This window comes from Canis lupus, chromosome 34 (genome assembly GCF_048164855.1).
Source record: "Canis lupus baileyi chromosome 34, mCanLup2.hap1, whole genome shotgun sequence".
Lineage (NCBI taxonomy): Eukaryota > Metazoa > Chordata > Mammalia > Carnivora > Canidae > Canis > Canis lupus.
In genome coordinates, this window is record NC_132871.1 from 24662126 (window position 1) to 24678034 (window position 15909).

Consider the following 15909-nt stretch of genomic DNA (forward strand, 5'->3'; position numbering starts at 1 on the left):
ACAATCTGAGCACCAGTAAGAATAGACAGTCATAAAAAAAAGAAGAAGTATGACTGCCATGGCTTGAAACAAATAAAATATATAAAAAACCTGTAAGTTCAGAATATTATTTAAAACTGGTTAGCGGGATCCCTGGGTGGCGCAGCGGTTTGGCGCCTGCCTTTAGCCCAGGGCTCGATCCTGGAGACCCGGGATAGAATCCCACGTCAGGCTCCCGGTGCATGGGGCCTGCTTCTCCCTCTGCCTATGTCTCTGCCTCTCTCTCTCTCTCTCTCTGTGACTATCATAAATAAATTTAAAAAAAATTAAAAAAAAATTAAAACTGGTTAGCGGGATCTCTGGGTGGCGCAGCGGTTTGGCGCCTGCCTTTGGCCCAGGGCGCGATCCTGGAGACCCGGGATCGAATCCCATATCGGGCTCCCGGTGCATGGAGCCTGCTTCTCCCTCTGCCTATGTCTCTGCCTCTCTCTCTCTCTCTCTCTCTCTCTGTGACTATCATAAATAAATAAAAATTAAAAAAAAAACTTAAAAAAAAATAAAACTGGTTAGCTTTGGAGTTACTTTGGCATCAACTCACTATTCTAGAAATTAGTAAATAGGGAGAAATTTATCCTGCTTTTCCTGTGTTAATTGTATTTCAAATTAACAAAAGGGTTTGAGGAAAATTCTTCTCCATAGACAATTTCCAGCTAATAAGTGCAGAAGAAATGATAAAATTATAAAACCATAATTTTGTAACACCAACTGAAAAAGAGGTTGAGGTAACACTCGTGAATGACTATTAAAACCATAGAACTTTTTAGTGGGTAAATCAGACTGATAATACCAGAACATCCGATCAATCTTAGTATCACTAAAAATGAGATAATCAGGCATTATGTGTCTCCCGATATGATATGATGCACATCACCTGTATGTTTGACACCATCTATGAAGTATTCTTTGCCAAAAAAAGTGGACCTGAATGTAATTAAACCTCTAGAACTAACCACCACTTTAAATGACAGCAGGAGGTTGAAATCAGCCATGTGGGACATTTTATAGAACAAACACCCTGATTTCTTTAACAAATGAATATCAAATTAAGAAGTGAGTGGGGGTGAACTTTTATATATTAAAAGAGGCTTACTCAATACACCAACCAAATTCAATATGTGGATGTTGTTTCAGTCTGATTTAAATGAACTGCAAACATGATTTTTAGATAATCAGAGACAAATGAACAAGAACTGGATGAATTAATCTTAATTAATTATTAATTTTGTTAGATGTGATCATGATATTGTCTTAAAAAAGTTCTTCTATGAGGTCGATGCTAAAATAGGTGTAGGTGAAGTGACATGATGTTTGGGGTTTGCTTTAAAATACTACAGAAAAATAAAAGCATGTTTGTGTGTGTGTCAGTGTGTGGGTGGGAATGGGTGTGAGTACGGGTATAACAAGATTGACAAATGTTGATAAGTGTGGAAACTGGTTCATTATTCTCTCTCCTTTATATTTGTTTAAAAACGTTCAAGATTAAAATTAAAAGCTGAGTTTTGTTTTTAAAATGTTCTAATGTAAAATATAGCAAATATACAAAAAAGTCTATGAACTACTTAAAGAAAACATTGAAATATATTCCCAGGTATCCACAACCCAGTGCAAAATGTGAAATGTTACCATCTCTACCAGCCCCCTTTGGTCCCTCCCTGAATATCTCACTCTTCTCCGTCAGAGATGACCACCATTCTGAATTTTGTGTTATCTCGTTATTTTTCTTTATAGAATTTTTTGTTTTGTTGTTCATGTTGTTCATGTTGTGTAAGGTTCCCCTTCTTACACAATATGCTGTTTGGTTAATTTTTCCTGTTTTTGAACTTGATACAAATGGAATGATGCTTTATGTTGACTTGCTTCTTCAACATCAATTATGAAGAGATATATATTGATGTATTTAACTGTACTTTATTAATTTTCACTACTGCGAAGTGTTCCATTGTGTGCATGTACTAGAGCCTCTTTATCCATAAGATGGTTCATAGACATCTGAATTTTTAGTATATTGTGAACATTTCCGTATGGAAATGGTACATATATGGAATATCTTCTTTGAGGTATGTACCCACAAGTAGAATTACTGTGTCATAGTATACATGCAAATGAAGTTGGGCAAAGCCAAACTGTTTTCTAAAATGGTGGTTGTAACAATTCAGTCTTTCTCTGGAAAGCAGTTTGCAAGATTTTCCCCTCTCCCCATCTTCACTTAACACTTAATATTTTCAGTCTTATTTGTCGATCTGGTAAGTGTGAACTGGTGTCTCATTATTATTTTAACTTGCATTTCCTTTATTATAAAGGAGTGTGAGCATATTTTCACAAGTTATAGGACCATTTGTGCTTCCTCCTCTGTGAAATATGCATCTGTCTTTTGCTCATGTTCTAACAAGTTGTTTCCCTATTTCTTGTTGATTCCAAGGAGTTCTTTGTATATTCTGTATATTAACTTTTTATACTTTTATGGATTACAAATAGCTATTCTGTGGCTTGGTCTTTCACTCTTTACAGAATCCTTTCATGAACCAGTATTCTCAATTTTAATATGGTCAAACTGATCAATCTTGTACTCTCAGTCACCTTTATAAAGGAATCTCTTCCTACCTCAAGGCTGTAAAACTATTTCCCTACATCATCTTCTAACAGCTTCATCATTTTGTTTTTTAATTTAGGTCTTTAATTCATTTGAACTTTTTTGTTTCCCTTTTGTGAGGCAGGGCTCCAATTTCATTTTTTCCATATGGATAGCCAATTGACCTAGAATCATTTATTGTAAAGCTCACTCTTTCTCCACTGCTCTGCGATACTGATTCAGTCATAAATCAAGTGTCTACATAATTGTGTGTGTGCTTCTGGGTTCTTTAACACAGGCTGAATTGTCATCATCCAAGGAAAAAAAGTAGAACAGTCTAAGTTTGGTGATTTCCCTTAGCACCTCAAGCCTTTGAACACAAGTTCCTAAAACACGAGTTAGTTCATGACAGTTCTCTGCTCACAGGCATTAAAGGATCCCACACTGAAACAATGTAAGGAACTTTAAAGCTCCTTTAGCTAGACAGGGAACCATCTGACCTTCAGATTTACCTTAACCTCAACAATGCCCACCACATAGCAGAGGCTCAGCAAATACTAGTTTCTGTATAGGATTTTACATAGGCTAACTGTTAATATTTTTAAAGAGAACATGATTTGTCTTCTGTGGCATATCCAAAATGTTCTCATATGAACTTACATTTATTTTGTTATGTCAAAATGTCTAAGCTTAACATTTGTCTCAATCATGTAAGATTATAGGGGTTTCACGTCAGTGTTTCTTTGTCTTAAAGTATCTTACTAAACCTGCTTTGAATTGTAACCCTATAAAAATGTAACTGTTGAACAAAATCACGCATTCCATTTCAGTTCGACTCACCTTTGTGCTGTTAGGAAAATATAGACTCCTGGAAAACCAACGTGGCAAAACAAAGTAACCAAGGTCTATGTAATCACACATGAATTTTTTTTATTACGTTTTATTCGATGTGCAAGAGCTCCGATTTGGAGGTGATTTCTTCCTTATTCTTTTGTACATTTTGGTGTTACCTCTTTTTTGGGCTGGAATATAAAAGTCTTCTACGGGCAGCTTCAGGGACCAATTAACTCCATTAAATTATATCCAGTTACGTACTGAACTGAGCCACTGCTGTCTGGGGCTGTCTAGAACTGTGACAATTAGGAGATGGAGCGAGGCGGAGAGAGAGATTGATTTTATATGTCACTGAAGCACACTGCAACAATATGCCTGCGTGACTTTCAAAATGGCCTTAAAATATTCCAAACTCAGGGAGTTTCCTTGCTCCTGAGTGGGAGTTGACAGACTGTCTGGCAGCATTAGAAAGAGGCAGAGCAAAGCTGATGTCTATATTGTGTCCTCTAATAATAACATTCTGCCTCTTTGCGGCATCTCCCCTTGGAAGGATCGTCTATTTGTTGTGGGATGTGCGCGCGCGTGTGTGTGTGTGTGTGCGCGCGTGTTTCACAGAGCTCGGCTCCCCTCGTGCAGAGGGCAGGGTTTCACCTCTCACATCTGGGAAACCCGAGCCGAAGGACACTAACCCTCCCAAGGTCACCTAGAAAATTAGTGCCGTGGCCTGGGGGGGAGGGGGCAACAGAGCCCAGGTGTCCGACTCCAGCTTTGGGGTCGGATGCTAAATCATTTTCGAGGTCTTGTTAAAGAAAAAAAAAAAAAAAAAAAAATCCCCGGGCGGGGGTAAAGTGAGAAATTGATCCGATCTCCTCCGCTTTTCCCTGACTTCCCCTCCCCCTTACGAAGATTAAAAACTCAGGAGAGGAACCGAGGTGTCCGCTTTGCAGTTGTCAGGCCGGTGCCCCGAGCCCCCCCCCCCACCGCCGCCCCCCGGCCCCGCGGCCCGACACAAAGCGGTCGGGGTCCCGGGGGCGGCGGGGTGAGCGGGGGTCGCGGCGGCGTCTCACCTCCCGCGGCCCCCGCCCCGCGGCGCCCAGGCCCCGCCCCGCCCCTCCCCCGCCGGCCCCTCCCCCGCCGGCCGGGCGCACCCACCCCAGATGCCGCCGGGCCCCGGGCGCAGCCGCCGCCGCCGCCGCCGCCGCCGCCGAGCTGCCCACTCGCGCTGAGCGCCCGAGAGCCCCGCGCCCGGAGCCGGAGCCGGAGCCCGAGCCCGAGCCCGAGCCCGAGCCGGAGCCCGAGCCGGAGCCGGAGCCGGGCGGCCCGCGCAGCCTCGCAGCGGTCGGGCTCCGGGAGCGAGTCCCGGGGAGCGCCCTGCCCGGGGTGCCCTCTGCGCCCCGCGGCGCCTTGCCCTCTGCCTGGGAGGAGGAGGAGGAGGAGGAGGAGGAGGAGAAGAAAGAGGAGGAGGAGGAGGACGGCGACGACGTCTGGTCCGGGCTGGGAGGTGGAGCAGCGGCGGCCGCCGCCGCCGGAAAGGGAGAGGCGGGAGGGACGGAGACTTGGAAGCCCGAAGTGCCCGCGACCCTGCACCGCAGGCTCCCGGCAGGCTGCCTTCCAGCTTCATGGGCAAAGTGTGGAAACAGCAGATGTACCCGCAGTACGCCACCTACTACTACCCCCAGTATCTTCACGCGAAGGTAGGGGCGCGGGGCAGGGCGCGGGGGGCGCGCGGGGCAGGGCGCGGGGCAGGGCGCGGGGCAGGGCGCGGGGAGGGAGGGCCGCTAACTATAGCGCCGGCCTGGGCGGCGCGGGGCGGCGGCTGCCGGGAGCGGAGCGCGGGGATCGGGTTACAGCCCCGGGGCGGGGGGGACCAGACAGGAAAGAGCCGCCGGCCCCTTCCTGGCCCGGGAGGCGGCGGGGGGGGGGGGGGGCGGGCCCGAGCGGCGCCCCTGGCCCGGTGCTGGCGGCGGCGCGCGCCCGCCCCCACCCCCCGGCCTCGCCCCCGCCCCGCCCCGGGAGCCCCGGCAGCCCCGGCCCCGGCCTCCCCCGCGGGGGTGCGCAGCTCCGGCCCCCGGGACGCCCGCCCGCGGGGGGGGACCCTCGGGACGCGGTCCTGCCCGCCTCCGGCCCTGCGCGCCCGCCCCTCGCCTTGATCTTTGTGCGTGTGGCACTTCACCTGGTTACTGATTTCTACTTTTACGCTGGTGTTTTGGGTGGAAAAGTGGCCAAAGTTCACTCACCGTTCATTGATGTCCCTCTTAATCTTCCCTGCAGCTTTTGCAGGGGAGGGACAATGGGCAGGATTTCAGTGCCGAGAACGAAGTGACTTTAGAAGAATAGGGCCCTGTGTGTGGAGCGCCGGCCCCTCTCCAGGGGGCTTTCTCCGAAGTGGCCTGGCAAACGCTTAGGTAACGAGGCTGCTGACATGTAGCCGCACAGATCGCGAATGACTAGCTAGGGACCCTGCGTACCCTCGTGAGTGGGCCTACGCTATCCTTACTGTAGGATTTGAGGCATCCCAAACTCATTGAAAAGAAGTTATTTATTTATGGGGCATGAAGAGCGAGGCTCCGTCTGGCTGCTTTGGAAGCTTCTTGCACAATTTGAGAGGGTTGGAGTTGGGCGCACCAGCCTTCTTCAGTGATTAGCATCTTGTACCCTACCCCGGGTGCCCTTGTAGGTCACCAAAAATCAAGTACGGATGCGGCGTCTGAACTTTATTTGGTAGGCTGTGATCGTGTCCTCCTTGCTGGCAGAGGACATTCCTGGCCTGGTGCACAGAATCTCTGATTCAATCTTGATAAGCCTCCCTTTCCTACAGTGTGTGTGGTCCATGCTATGTACCTACAACGTAGCTCTGTATTTGCTCACGTAGAAAAGGACACTTGTCAGCACTGAGACCAGAGATTGTCTAGCCATCCGGGGCCTCCTTTTTACTCCCCCCAATTTTCATCTTACTTTGGGTGGCCAGAAAGCAGCAAGATGGTAGGAGCGAGGATACCCGTTATTCATTTCTGTGTGGTCCCCACACATTTGTTTTTAGGGGTGCAGGGTAGGTGCTCATTTTTTTTTTTTTTTTTTTTTTTTTTGGCGAGCGACATTGTAAATACAAGTTGTTCAAAGAAATTTTGAGGTATAATCAATGCACTACCTTTTAGATATCATGTATGTTTAATGCACTTGTTTAAATTATGCAGCATTGGGTGCCTAAAGGACATCCTATTCGACACTTAACTGTATGAATAATGAATACATACACTCAGGTGAAGAAGAAAAGGGGCCATGTTTCTACAGGCACATTCACCTTAGTAATTTTTATGTACCATTAGTAAGTTAGAAACCAAGTACATAGCATTTAATATAGCTAATGCAATGCCATTTGGCTCTTTTTGCCCCGTAAATAATTGAAGAGAGAGACAAACGGCAAGAGCCTGCTCCAGTAATTAGGGTCGGAGCCCAGAAAGCTTTAGGGCCCATTTTCTGAAAGTGTGCTTCCTGCATAAAGCATTTAATATTGATTTGTGTTACAGTAAATGACATTCTCAAAACATATCTTGCTGTTTCTACTATGAAATCTGAAATCCTATTACTCTTTGAATTTCTTTGTTTCAGGAGAAAGACACACATACTGACTTGACCTATATAACATGGTATTCGAGTTCGACAATTAAACCTAAATTCCCTATTGTAAAGTATCTTCATTATCTCAGAAAGGAGCATCTCCTAAAATGTAAAGTGACTAGATGCAGATTTTAGGTAAGCACAGTTTGAAACACCTAGCTCTGTTTTTTTCTCCCTGACATATTTTGTTGCTAACAGGCTAGGGTGAGTCATTTAAAAAAAAAAGGGGGGGGGGGAGACTTAGTTTGGTTTGTCGTGAGTTTAAAAACAAGTCGTTGCCTAATCTACCTAAAGAGTGAATAGTCAGTCACACTTAGAATCTGTCATCTGTAGTGATGATCCTCGCCTGTGTGCGTATGTCTTTTAACCTTTCTGAAACGTGGGATAGAAAAAAAAAAAAAACAACATCAGCCTGTTTAAAGTACAGTGATGTGTTTGCTAGTCGAGTTGTTTTGAAACTTCTGTTTGGAAGCCATATCAAAAACTGAGGAATGGCATCGTTGTTTACAAAGTGATATCTGACTTAAATTTGCAGTTCAGAGATGGATGTGATGGTTTTGAGTCAAGACAGAATAAATGGATTGGGTTTCCTTTCATCAGAAGGGATACATACCAATGAAAATGGCACTTGAAATGAGTTTTGTTACCATACTCTACAAAATTAACATATGTCAAATAATTCATCTGGAGGTAATCATCCCATCAGAGTCTGTTTTGGCAATTTTATTTAGTACTTTTTCCCCATAAAAACAATGTTAGTTATTTCTACACTTACTAGCAACAACAACAACAAAAATCTGTGGAGCTCTGCTGCAGCTTGTGACCATCTCAGTATGTTTTGTACTTTGACAGGAATAGAAAATCATTAGAAAAATTGTATGGCTCCATTAAATGTAAAGTAAGTCTGAGGATGCTATGGACGGGGGCAGGCCATGGGGGGGAAGTGAAGGAGATTGTGAAATTTTCATAATATCTTAGTGTGGAGTAAGACAGATTGCAAGTAACCCGATTTTACATGCTTGTTGGGTGTTTTTGTGTTTCTCTGTCAGGGTGGTCTTATCACAGCAGGCTCTCTTTATCACCTGACACATTCATTCTAGGAGGTGGTTTGATGTAGCTTCCTAAATATAAGCACATATTGTTCTAAAGGATTTTCTGAATTATAAATGACCTGTGCTATATTATGAACAATTAAATTTGGTGTCCACTTTCCAGCTACATAGGAAAAAAAATCTAATAATTTAACATATTTTAACCTAAAGATTTGTATGTGCATATTTTCAAACATTGGCAGTATTAATTTCACTTAGTACAAAGGCACCCCTCATGGTCTGTTTATTTCAAAGATACTACAGCATACATGACTGCCAATGCATGTATGCAAATATATATGGGAATTGAAATATTGTCTTTCTTCTGAAGAATACAAGATGTTCTTTACATGCTTAGCTAATATTTTGTAGCAACTAAATGCAATTTGACACACTTGTGGTGTTTGTTCCCAGTTATCAGAAGATATTTCTATAGAACATACCTTATTGAAAGCTTGCTTTAATAATTTTTATGCATCAGCAGCACTGTTGTCTATACTAAAGTAATGTTCTAAAACAAAAGTTTCTCTTAAAGCTGTTTTTAAATAAGTGTTTAAAAGAACATATTTGAACCTAAGTTTCAAAATGTGAAAAAATAAAAGAGTGGTATTATTAGGGATTTGTATTAATAAAGACTGCTAGAACAGAGTAGTTTTTCAGAATTTAATTTTTTTAAAGATTTTATTATTCATGAGAGACACAGAAAGAGAGGCAGAGACTTAGGCAGAGGGAGAAATAGGCTCCCTGTGGGAAGCCCGCTGCGAGACTCCATCCCAGGACCCTGGGATCATAACCTGACCCAAAGGCAGATGCTCAACTACTGAGCCACCCAGGTGCCCCTGAATTGAATTTTTGTGTGCATTAACACTTTGTTGAATTCCTTAACTTTAAGTAGTAGCCATAAGAATATTTTGTCCATCTGTTTCTGAAAGAATTAGGGGTTTTACATAGAGCTACTGAGTATTTTAAGGTGGTTTAGCCATAGAGAAGCATGATATTAAGACTGAGGGTGCTTTGTGTCCTAACAAGTAGCCACATTAATACAGTGAATGACGTTTGGTTAAATATATCAATACAGCCATGCAATATTTTATATATTTATGAATATGCCCTAGTTCCTTAGGTGAATGGGATAATGTGACTATCTAAAAGTGGTGGTGGAAGACTCAATGTCATGGGATGGTTAAGATGAAGATGCATTATAATGCAATATTGTAGCATTCCCCCCTCAGATAGCTATTTCTTTTGGATTTCCCATAGCATATATTATATTTTTATATGTTGGGAGACAAATCTCAAGCTACTAGAAAGGAAAAGAAAAAGATCTGTGAAGAGAAGTAGGAGAGCTTTCAATGATTTAGTATTAGTATAACTAGATATGCCTTATGTGGTTGGCAATCTTGGTTTTGAATTTAAATTCAAGTATGGACAATTTCCATGTAATACATTTGGAAGAAATTTTTTTTTTAAACTTTACTGATATATTGCTCAGACTTTGTATTTTGCTTAATGGTTTATTGGAACTTCAAAATTACCCCACCTTAATGAGTACTGAAATTTTAAGTTATGGGTCTTAGGTAAAGACAAAAGGGTCTTTCTTCCTTTTCTTTTTTACTAAGTAGAGAGTTTTCAGAAAATAAAATATTTTTCCCCATGTGTGCTTAACCAGTAAAAATCATGTGAGGGACATATTGAATGGAAGGATAAGTGCTTAGTAAAAATCATATTAACACTTAAATATTGTTCATTCTTTATAAGGAAGAGGAATTTTTTGTCTAGTTTTTTTTTTTTTTAAAGATTGTATTTATTTATTCATGAGAGACACAGAGAGAGAGGCAGAGACACAGGCAGAGGGAGAAGCAGGCTCCATGTAGGAAACCTGATATGGGACTCGATCCCAGGACTCCAGGATCATGCCCTGGGCCGAAGACAGGCGCTAAACCGCTGAGCCACCTGGGTGTCCCTGTCTAGTTTGTTTTTTATTGGATGCTCAGTTCATTAAGGCTTACTCTCCCCAAGCTTGGTCTCCTATCCCGCTGTAAGTCTCTCTGCAAGAGTATCAACACTCTCTAGTTTCTTGCTTGAACCACAGAACAGTAGGTGCTAAATAAATGCTTATTAGTGGCTATTATTATTCAGAATAAGCACATGCAAAATCTTTTTAGATCAGGAAAAAGAATATAGACTAAAATCTACAAATTTAATCAGTCTAATTCTCTATAGAAATGCATAGTTTGATTTATGTTTTGATTTATTTTGTCCGTACCATAACAAGAGCCCTAAGGGGAATCACATATTAATTTGTCAATGCTTAATTCATGGAATAAAAAGTGCCCCTTTCGTACATGCTTCCTTAAAGCATATGGTGCCTGAAAAAAATCTCATAGTATTATACTGGGGGGGGGGGGGGTTGATGTTACCTGTGATGAACTGGTGACTCAGCCTGGTCTTTGCTTCCTGTCAGTGGTCCCCACCAACACAATTGAAATGTCTTTCTGCTCAATTTTCAAGAAAATCACCTTTTTTAAAAGTATATTTCAAACTTGATAAAAAACATTTATTCATTTAATGGAGAACAACTAAAATATACATTAGCATTGAGGTGTTCAAAGTTACTTACCTCGCAATTACTGACTGTTGCCTAACCCTAAACATGACATTCAGCCACCTAGCTTGTTATCCCCTTTACTGGGATTAGAGGAATAAGCAGAAGCATATCAAGTTGCTCTTAAGTGGAAGTGCTGGATTCAATGTTACATGGCTTTATTAAAGAAAATCTAGTAATGGTACGTGAGTGATTTAAATGCAATACCATAAAATTTGTTGTAAAATCAAATCATATATTCAAAATTGAACATCAGACTTGGAGATTTTATGTGGAATGATTTTAAATGTTCTACTTTCTCTGTTCTGCTATTTTAGTGGATAAATAGTAAAACCTGATGGAAGTTGTCTATGCCTCAGGAGAGGCAGCACTTGGATGATACAGACTTTTACCAGTGGGACCTTGGCCAGATGATACATGGCAAAATGTCTCCTTAGAATCAGGTGTGTGAAACATACATGCAAATCTGAGCACACACACAAATTTGATAATATAAATATTTCTTTTTTAAAAAAGATTTATTTTAGACAGAGAGAGAGAGAATGAATGAGCACGTGAGCAGGGGGAGGGGCAGAGGGAGAGAGAGAGAGAGAGGGGCAGAGAAACAGACTCCCAGCTGAGTGCAGAGCCCCATGAGGGGCTCCATCCCAGGATTCTCAGATCAGGAGCTGGAGGTGTAACCGACTGAGCCACCCAAGCACCCCTAAACATTTCATAACATGAAGGGAAAGTGTAAAGGAGATGGTGATGGCTAAGCCAAAAATAAACTGAACATGTATTTCGCAGAGCTGAATTCCTTACTTTTTCTTAGTGTATTTTTGTCTCTTTAACATAATTATATGAATATTTTAATTTTTCAAATAGGCACGGGAAAAGAAGTGTGTCAGTGATGGTGAGAGAGAAGAGAGACAAAAAGGAGGGGGGCAAAAATCAACACTCAGACTTCCTGGGGAGGAAAACATACAGAACTGAACACTGTCTTTCTCCATACATATTCTTTTAGCTAATTCTTAAATGGATGTGTTTGTCATTATAGAGGATGGAGAACAGTTTTCTAGAGGACAAATATGAAAACCTAAATCCTAAAAGAGAGATGAGATGCTAGTACGAACAGTTGACTTGCTTACAACTCTGGTACCATAAACACAATGTCTGGTGGGTGATTTCCAATGTTGGCTGTAACATCTGTATTCTGGGATTAGGTTACGTTTTAAGCTGGTAGCTTGTTGAAAAGTTGCTGAGGTTCGTAAAGGACTGAAATTCTAACTAATCAGCTGTATTTCCCGAGTGATCCCAGAGTATCGTTCTCTGCACCTGTCATTGGAAAAGGTTCGGGAGTGTGTCCTTGCTCTCCAGCATATCACCAGCTACCAGGAAAGACAAAAATAAGTGAGGAAAAATATTTATGAAGTAGTACACCCAGGAAAGCAGCATACCAAGGGTCTGAGTGACAGAGAAATCACTAAGATATACATCTGTGGGTTTAAAAACTCTGCTACGTGTTTTGTGAGAAAACGTCAAGGGCACATAAAGGCCACAAAAAACCTGAGCATTTTTGGAAGAAATTGGGGCTTTAGATTAATTAAAATGTCTCGAATTTATAATCAGCATTGTTTTGTATTTTTTGCCCTTTTTAATTTTCTTAGGAGTATTAGAATTTTATAGGATAACACTTTTTTTGTACTTTAACTCCTTCTCCTCAGATTTTCATATCCCATTACCTTATTTTACATGATTATTTTTCAAGTTTTATGCTTATAAATGTGCTACTAAGCCAACCTATTCAGGTTTTGACAGGCTGAGCATATCATGCTTAAATGATGACATAATGGTTATGCGGAATTGTTACTCTTATTGTTTTAAACCATTTGAAATGATGTTTATTTCTCCTAATTTATTAGGCTTGCTTGCGGCAAAAGGAGAAAATGTCTAGAGTTTTGTTGTGCTGCTAATTACATCATCGTGTGCCTGCAATCTACATGTTGATAATGTATCTAATTCTAGCTGTTATTTCTTCAGAAAATAACAGATATTTTTTATTATTCATGATCTTTCATAGATACAAGTATTTATTCTCTTTATTTGGTCAGCTTCTAGCTTTGATTTTAAAATAAGCTTTCTTCACCTCAGCAAATGAAACTAAGTCAAAACCAGGGAAAGGTTTTGTGTAACAAAGCTAAGTCATTTTGTAGATACCACAAATAATCTTTACCCATCTTATAAGAAAGTACATTGTTTTCTGAGCTCTGCCTGTGTGTGGCCCCATTTTAGGTGATACTAGTTTTTTTTTTTTAATCAGTTGATAAATTTACTAATTAAAATGGGCAGCATTGGATGCATACATGATGGAATACTGTGCTCCTAAGTTTCTTGGTGGGTGGAGGGAGATCAAATTTGCCAAAAATGAATTTTAGATTTTAAATTTATATATTTATTATACTTAAGCTCTTCAAATAACATTATGCTATTTCCCCTGTTTAACACTTTTTAAATATGGTTGTTTTGAGAGTTGCAATTGGTAGTATACTTGACTGGAGAACTTCTAAACCCTTCCTTACCTGTAGAGTAACAATAACAGCTTATACATCTTTTTTAAAAGATTTTTAAAAATTTATTTGAGAGAGAGAGAGAGCACACGTGCACATGTACATGCACATGTACATGCTGGTGGGGGGTGGTTGGCAAAGGAAGAGGGAAAGGGAGAGGAGCACATTTTACCAGCTGAGCGATCCTGATGTGGGGACTGATCCAGAGACCCTAAGATCATGACCTGAGTTGAAATCAAGAGTTAGTCGCTTAACTGACTGAGCCATCCAGGTGCTCCAACAATTACAGCTTATAAAATAAAGTCTCAGATAAAATACTTGATTGTAAGCAAAAGTAAATTTTATTAGAAATTTGTAATACCGTCAACTTTACCTTTGTCTTCTCAACTACATTTGGATTCATCACTAAACAAGCTTTCGACAAATACAAACATTAATAAAAAAAATTTGCCAGTTTTTATTTTTAGGTCATTAACTGATTGATGTATTCCCAAAACCTTCTTTCCCTTCTACAAAGCAAAACTTTGATTAATTTCATTGTTCAAAGATGGAAGCCTTACAAAAAAAGTTCCTAATCTCACCCTCTTCTTAGGTTTCACTCCACATGATTATTTGCACACTTTCATTTAAACAACACTTAAAGAATTGGCCACCAGAAAATCTTCGATAGAAAAGTTCTGTAGCTGGCAGATGATATTTTTCTCAAGCTCTATATGATTTGTTCAGTGATTGGGTATAACTGAACTTACAAGTGAATCGTTTGCAAGTTTGTTCTGAACAGTTCACTTATCAGTTATTTAGAACCTGAAACTCATCTAATATATTTCATACATAAATTGTTATCTTTAATGATAGGGTCCCCAGCCAACCTTGAAGAGCCTGTAAAAGTAGCCTACTTGATAAGTCACAGGTCGGTGTTCCATACTAATCTCATCATAGACCTGAAGCACTGTGCTGGGCAATATTTGGGTGGAGGGAGGGCATGAGCATTCATAGTTGGAATTCCGGGTTCCAGGAACCCATCTCTGCCCCCTTCAGGGGAGGGGGTAGATTTTCCTAACTCACCTCAGGGGTGATGGGAAGACAGCCTTTCCCTTCAGTAGAGCTTTAAGCTTCTAGGACTGGAGGATTAGGTTTCCAGAAGAGATGAGAGGTGTGGCTTGTGAAGTCCTGGGAGGTGTGGACTCTGGAGCTTCCCACTGCGCTGAGGCCCTCGGAGCCCTCCTTATTCCTCACTCCCTGGGAGACTGACTTCCTACTCACCTGTTTTCCTGTGCTGGCCTCAGAGAGAATCTCTTGCTTCTCCCCCCCCTCCCCCCACTGCTAAAAATCGCAGTCCATTTAAAAAAAAAATGCAGTCCGAAGCTTTCTAGTAGTGCTTTTCGTCCTTTGCTCATCACTGGCTCGATTATTACAGCCTTTCAGCTTTCCTTGCTCTCCTTGAGCATCATATCAAGCAGACAGCTTCTGAGTCTGGAAACAAGAATGAAAGAAAATGAAAGAACAAACCGTCCAGTTCCAGTGCTTCTCTTATTTTCGTCTAGTCCTGGTCCAACAATGGCTCATAACTCATAGGGGAACTGCAAACCTTGGGAAACTGCTGATGGCACATTCCCCTTCACCTCAGATTTTTCCCAAGATGGCCTGTGGAGCCCACGTTAAGAACCCTACCCTGGGAGGAAGTCAAAGCGGAACCAATCAGTGCTTAAGAGGAGGATTCAGACCATGGACCCCTTGCTGTTTTGTTTCTGGATTGTGGCTTGGCTCTGGGGTAAAGAGAGACCCAAGACCCAAGGGCCTGCAAAATGAAAATGGGTGAGGATAAAGTATATGAATTTGGGCAATCTCCGTGCACATTTCCACTCTCTCTTCTCCTTTTCCCCTGCTCACTCCTTCTTTTCCCTTCTCCCCCGCACCTACCCCAACTTTTCTCCCTGCACTGGAAGTCACTCTGGACTTAACTTCTGACCAGCCACAGGTGTATGTGCTGCACTACTGGTCCATCTACCAGGGTGATTGTTGCATACAAGCGGTTCCCACTGCAGTTGGCCCCAGTCAGGGACCGAGTGTGTCTGACTTAATTTAGATTAAAAAAAAAAAAAATTTTTTTTTACTACCTCTTAATGCTACAGATTATGATTAAGAATTTGCTAACTACAATTGCCTCTTTGAATCAGATTTTCTTTCCTATTTTTTATCCTATTTTATATGGAAATTTAAAATAAAATTTTATTTGGCAATGTATAAATGTAGTTATAGAAGTACAGACATGATGTAATACTTTGAACAAAAGAGAACATAATTAGCATAATAGAAAGTATTTTGATGACAAATGTGTACTCCTAATGCGATTAGAATTTAAATTTGAGGTAGTGAAATGGTAAGCCGTTTACATTTTTCTTCACCCAGACTAGCATTTAAAATCACATATAACCATCTCTTTCTTCTTCTTGAATATTTCACAAAATGATTATCTAAAAATAATCACAAGAGTATTGTGTGTTTTTTAATTTGCTAAAGGCTAAAAAAATGCTATGTTTCTTCTTTGGTTATAGTTTCTCAGATTTTCATTTTAATGGAAATCTTAAATGTTGATTTTGATGGCTT

The 15909-nt window shown here is 41.3% G+C and overlaps 1 protein-coding gene across 6 annotated transcripts in view; it reads left to right on the forward strand.

The window, feature by feature from the left end:
• The first annotated feature begins 4904 nt into the window (after positions 1-4904).
• RBMS1 (RNA binding motif single stranded interacting protein 1) overlaps positions 4905-15909 on the forward strand; it is a 214022-nt gene continuing 203017 nt past the window's right edge. For 2 of the 6 annotated variants that reach the window (XM_072811147.1, XM_072811151.1), the window contains exon 1: positions 4914-5136. In XM_072811147.1, coding sequence (XP_072667248.1) covers positions 5062-5136 — 75 coding nt within the window. In that variant the 5' untranslated portion in view covers positions 4914-5061. Of the gene's footprint in view, positions 5137-15909 lie in introns of all 6 variants that reach the window. The other 4 variants (XM_072811154.1, XM_072811148.1, XM_072811149.1 and 1 more) reach the window with 4 other exon arrangements.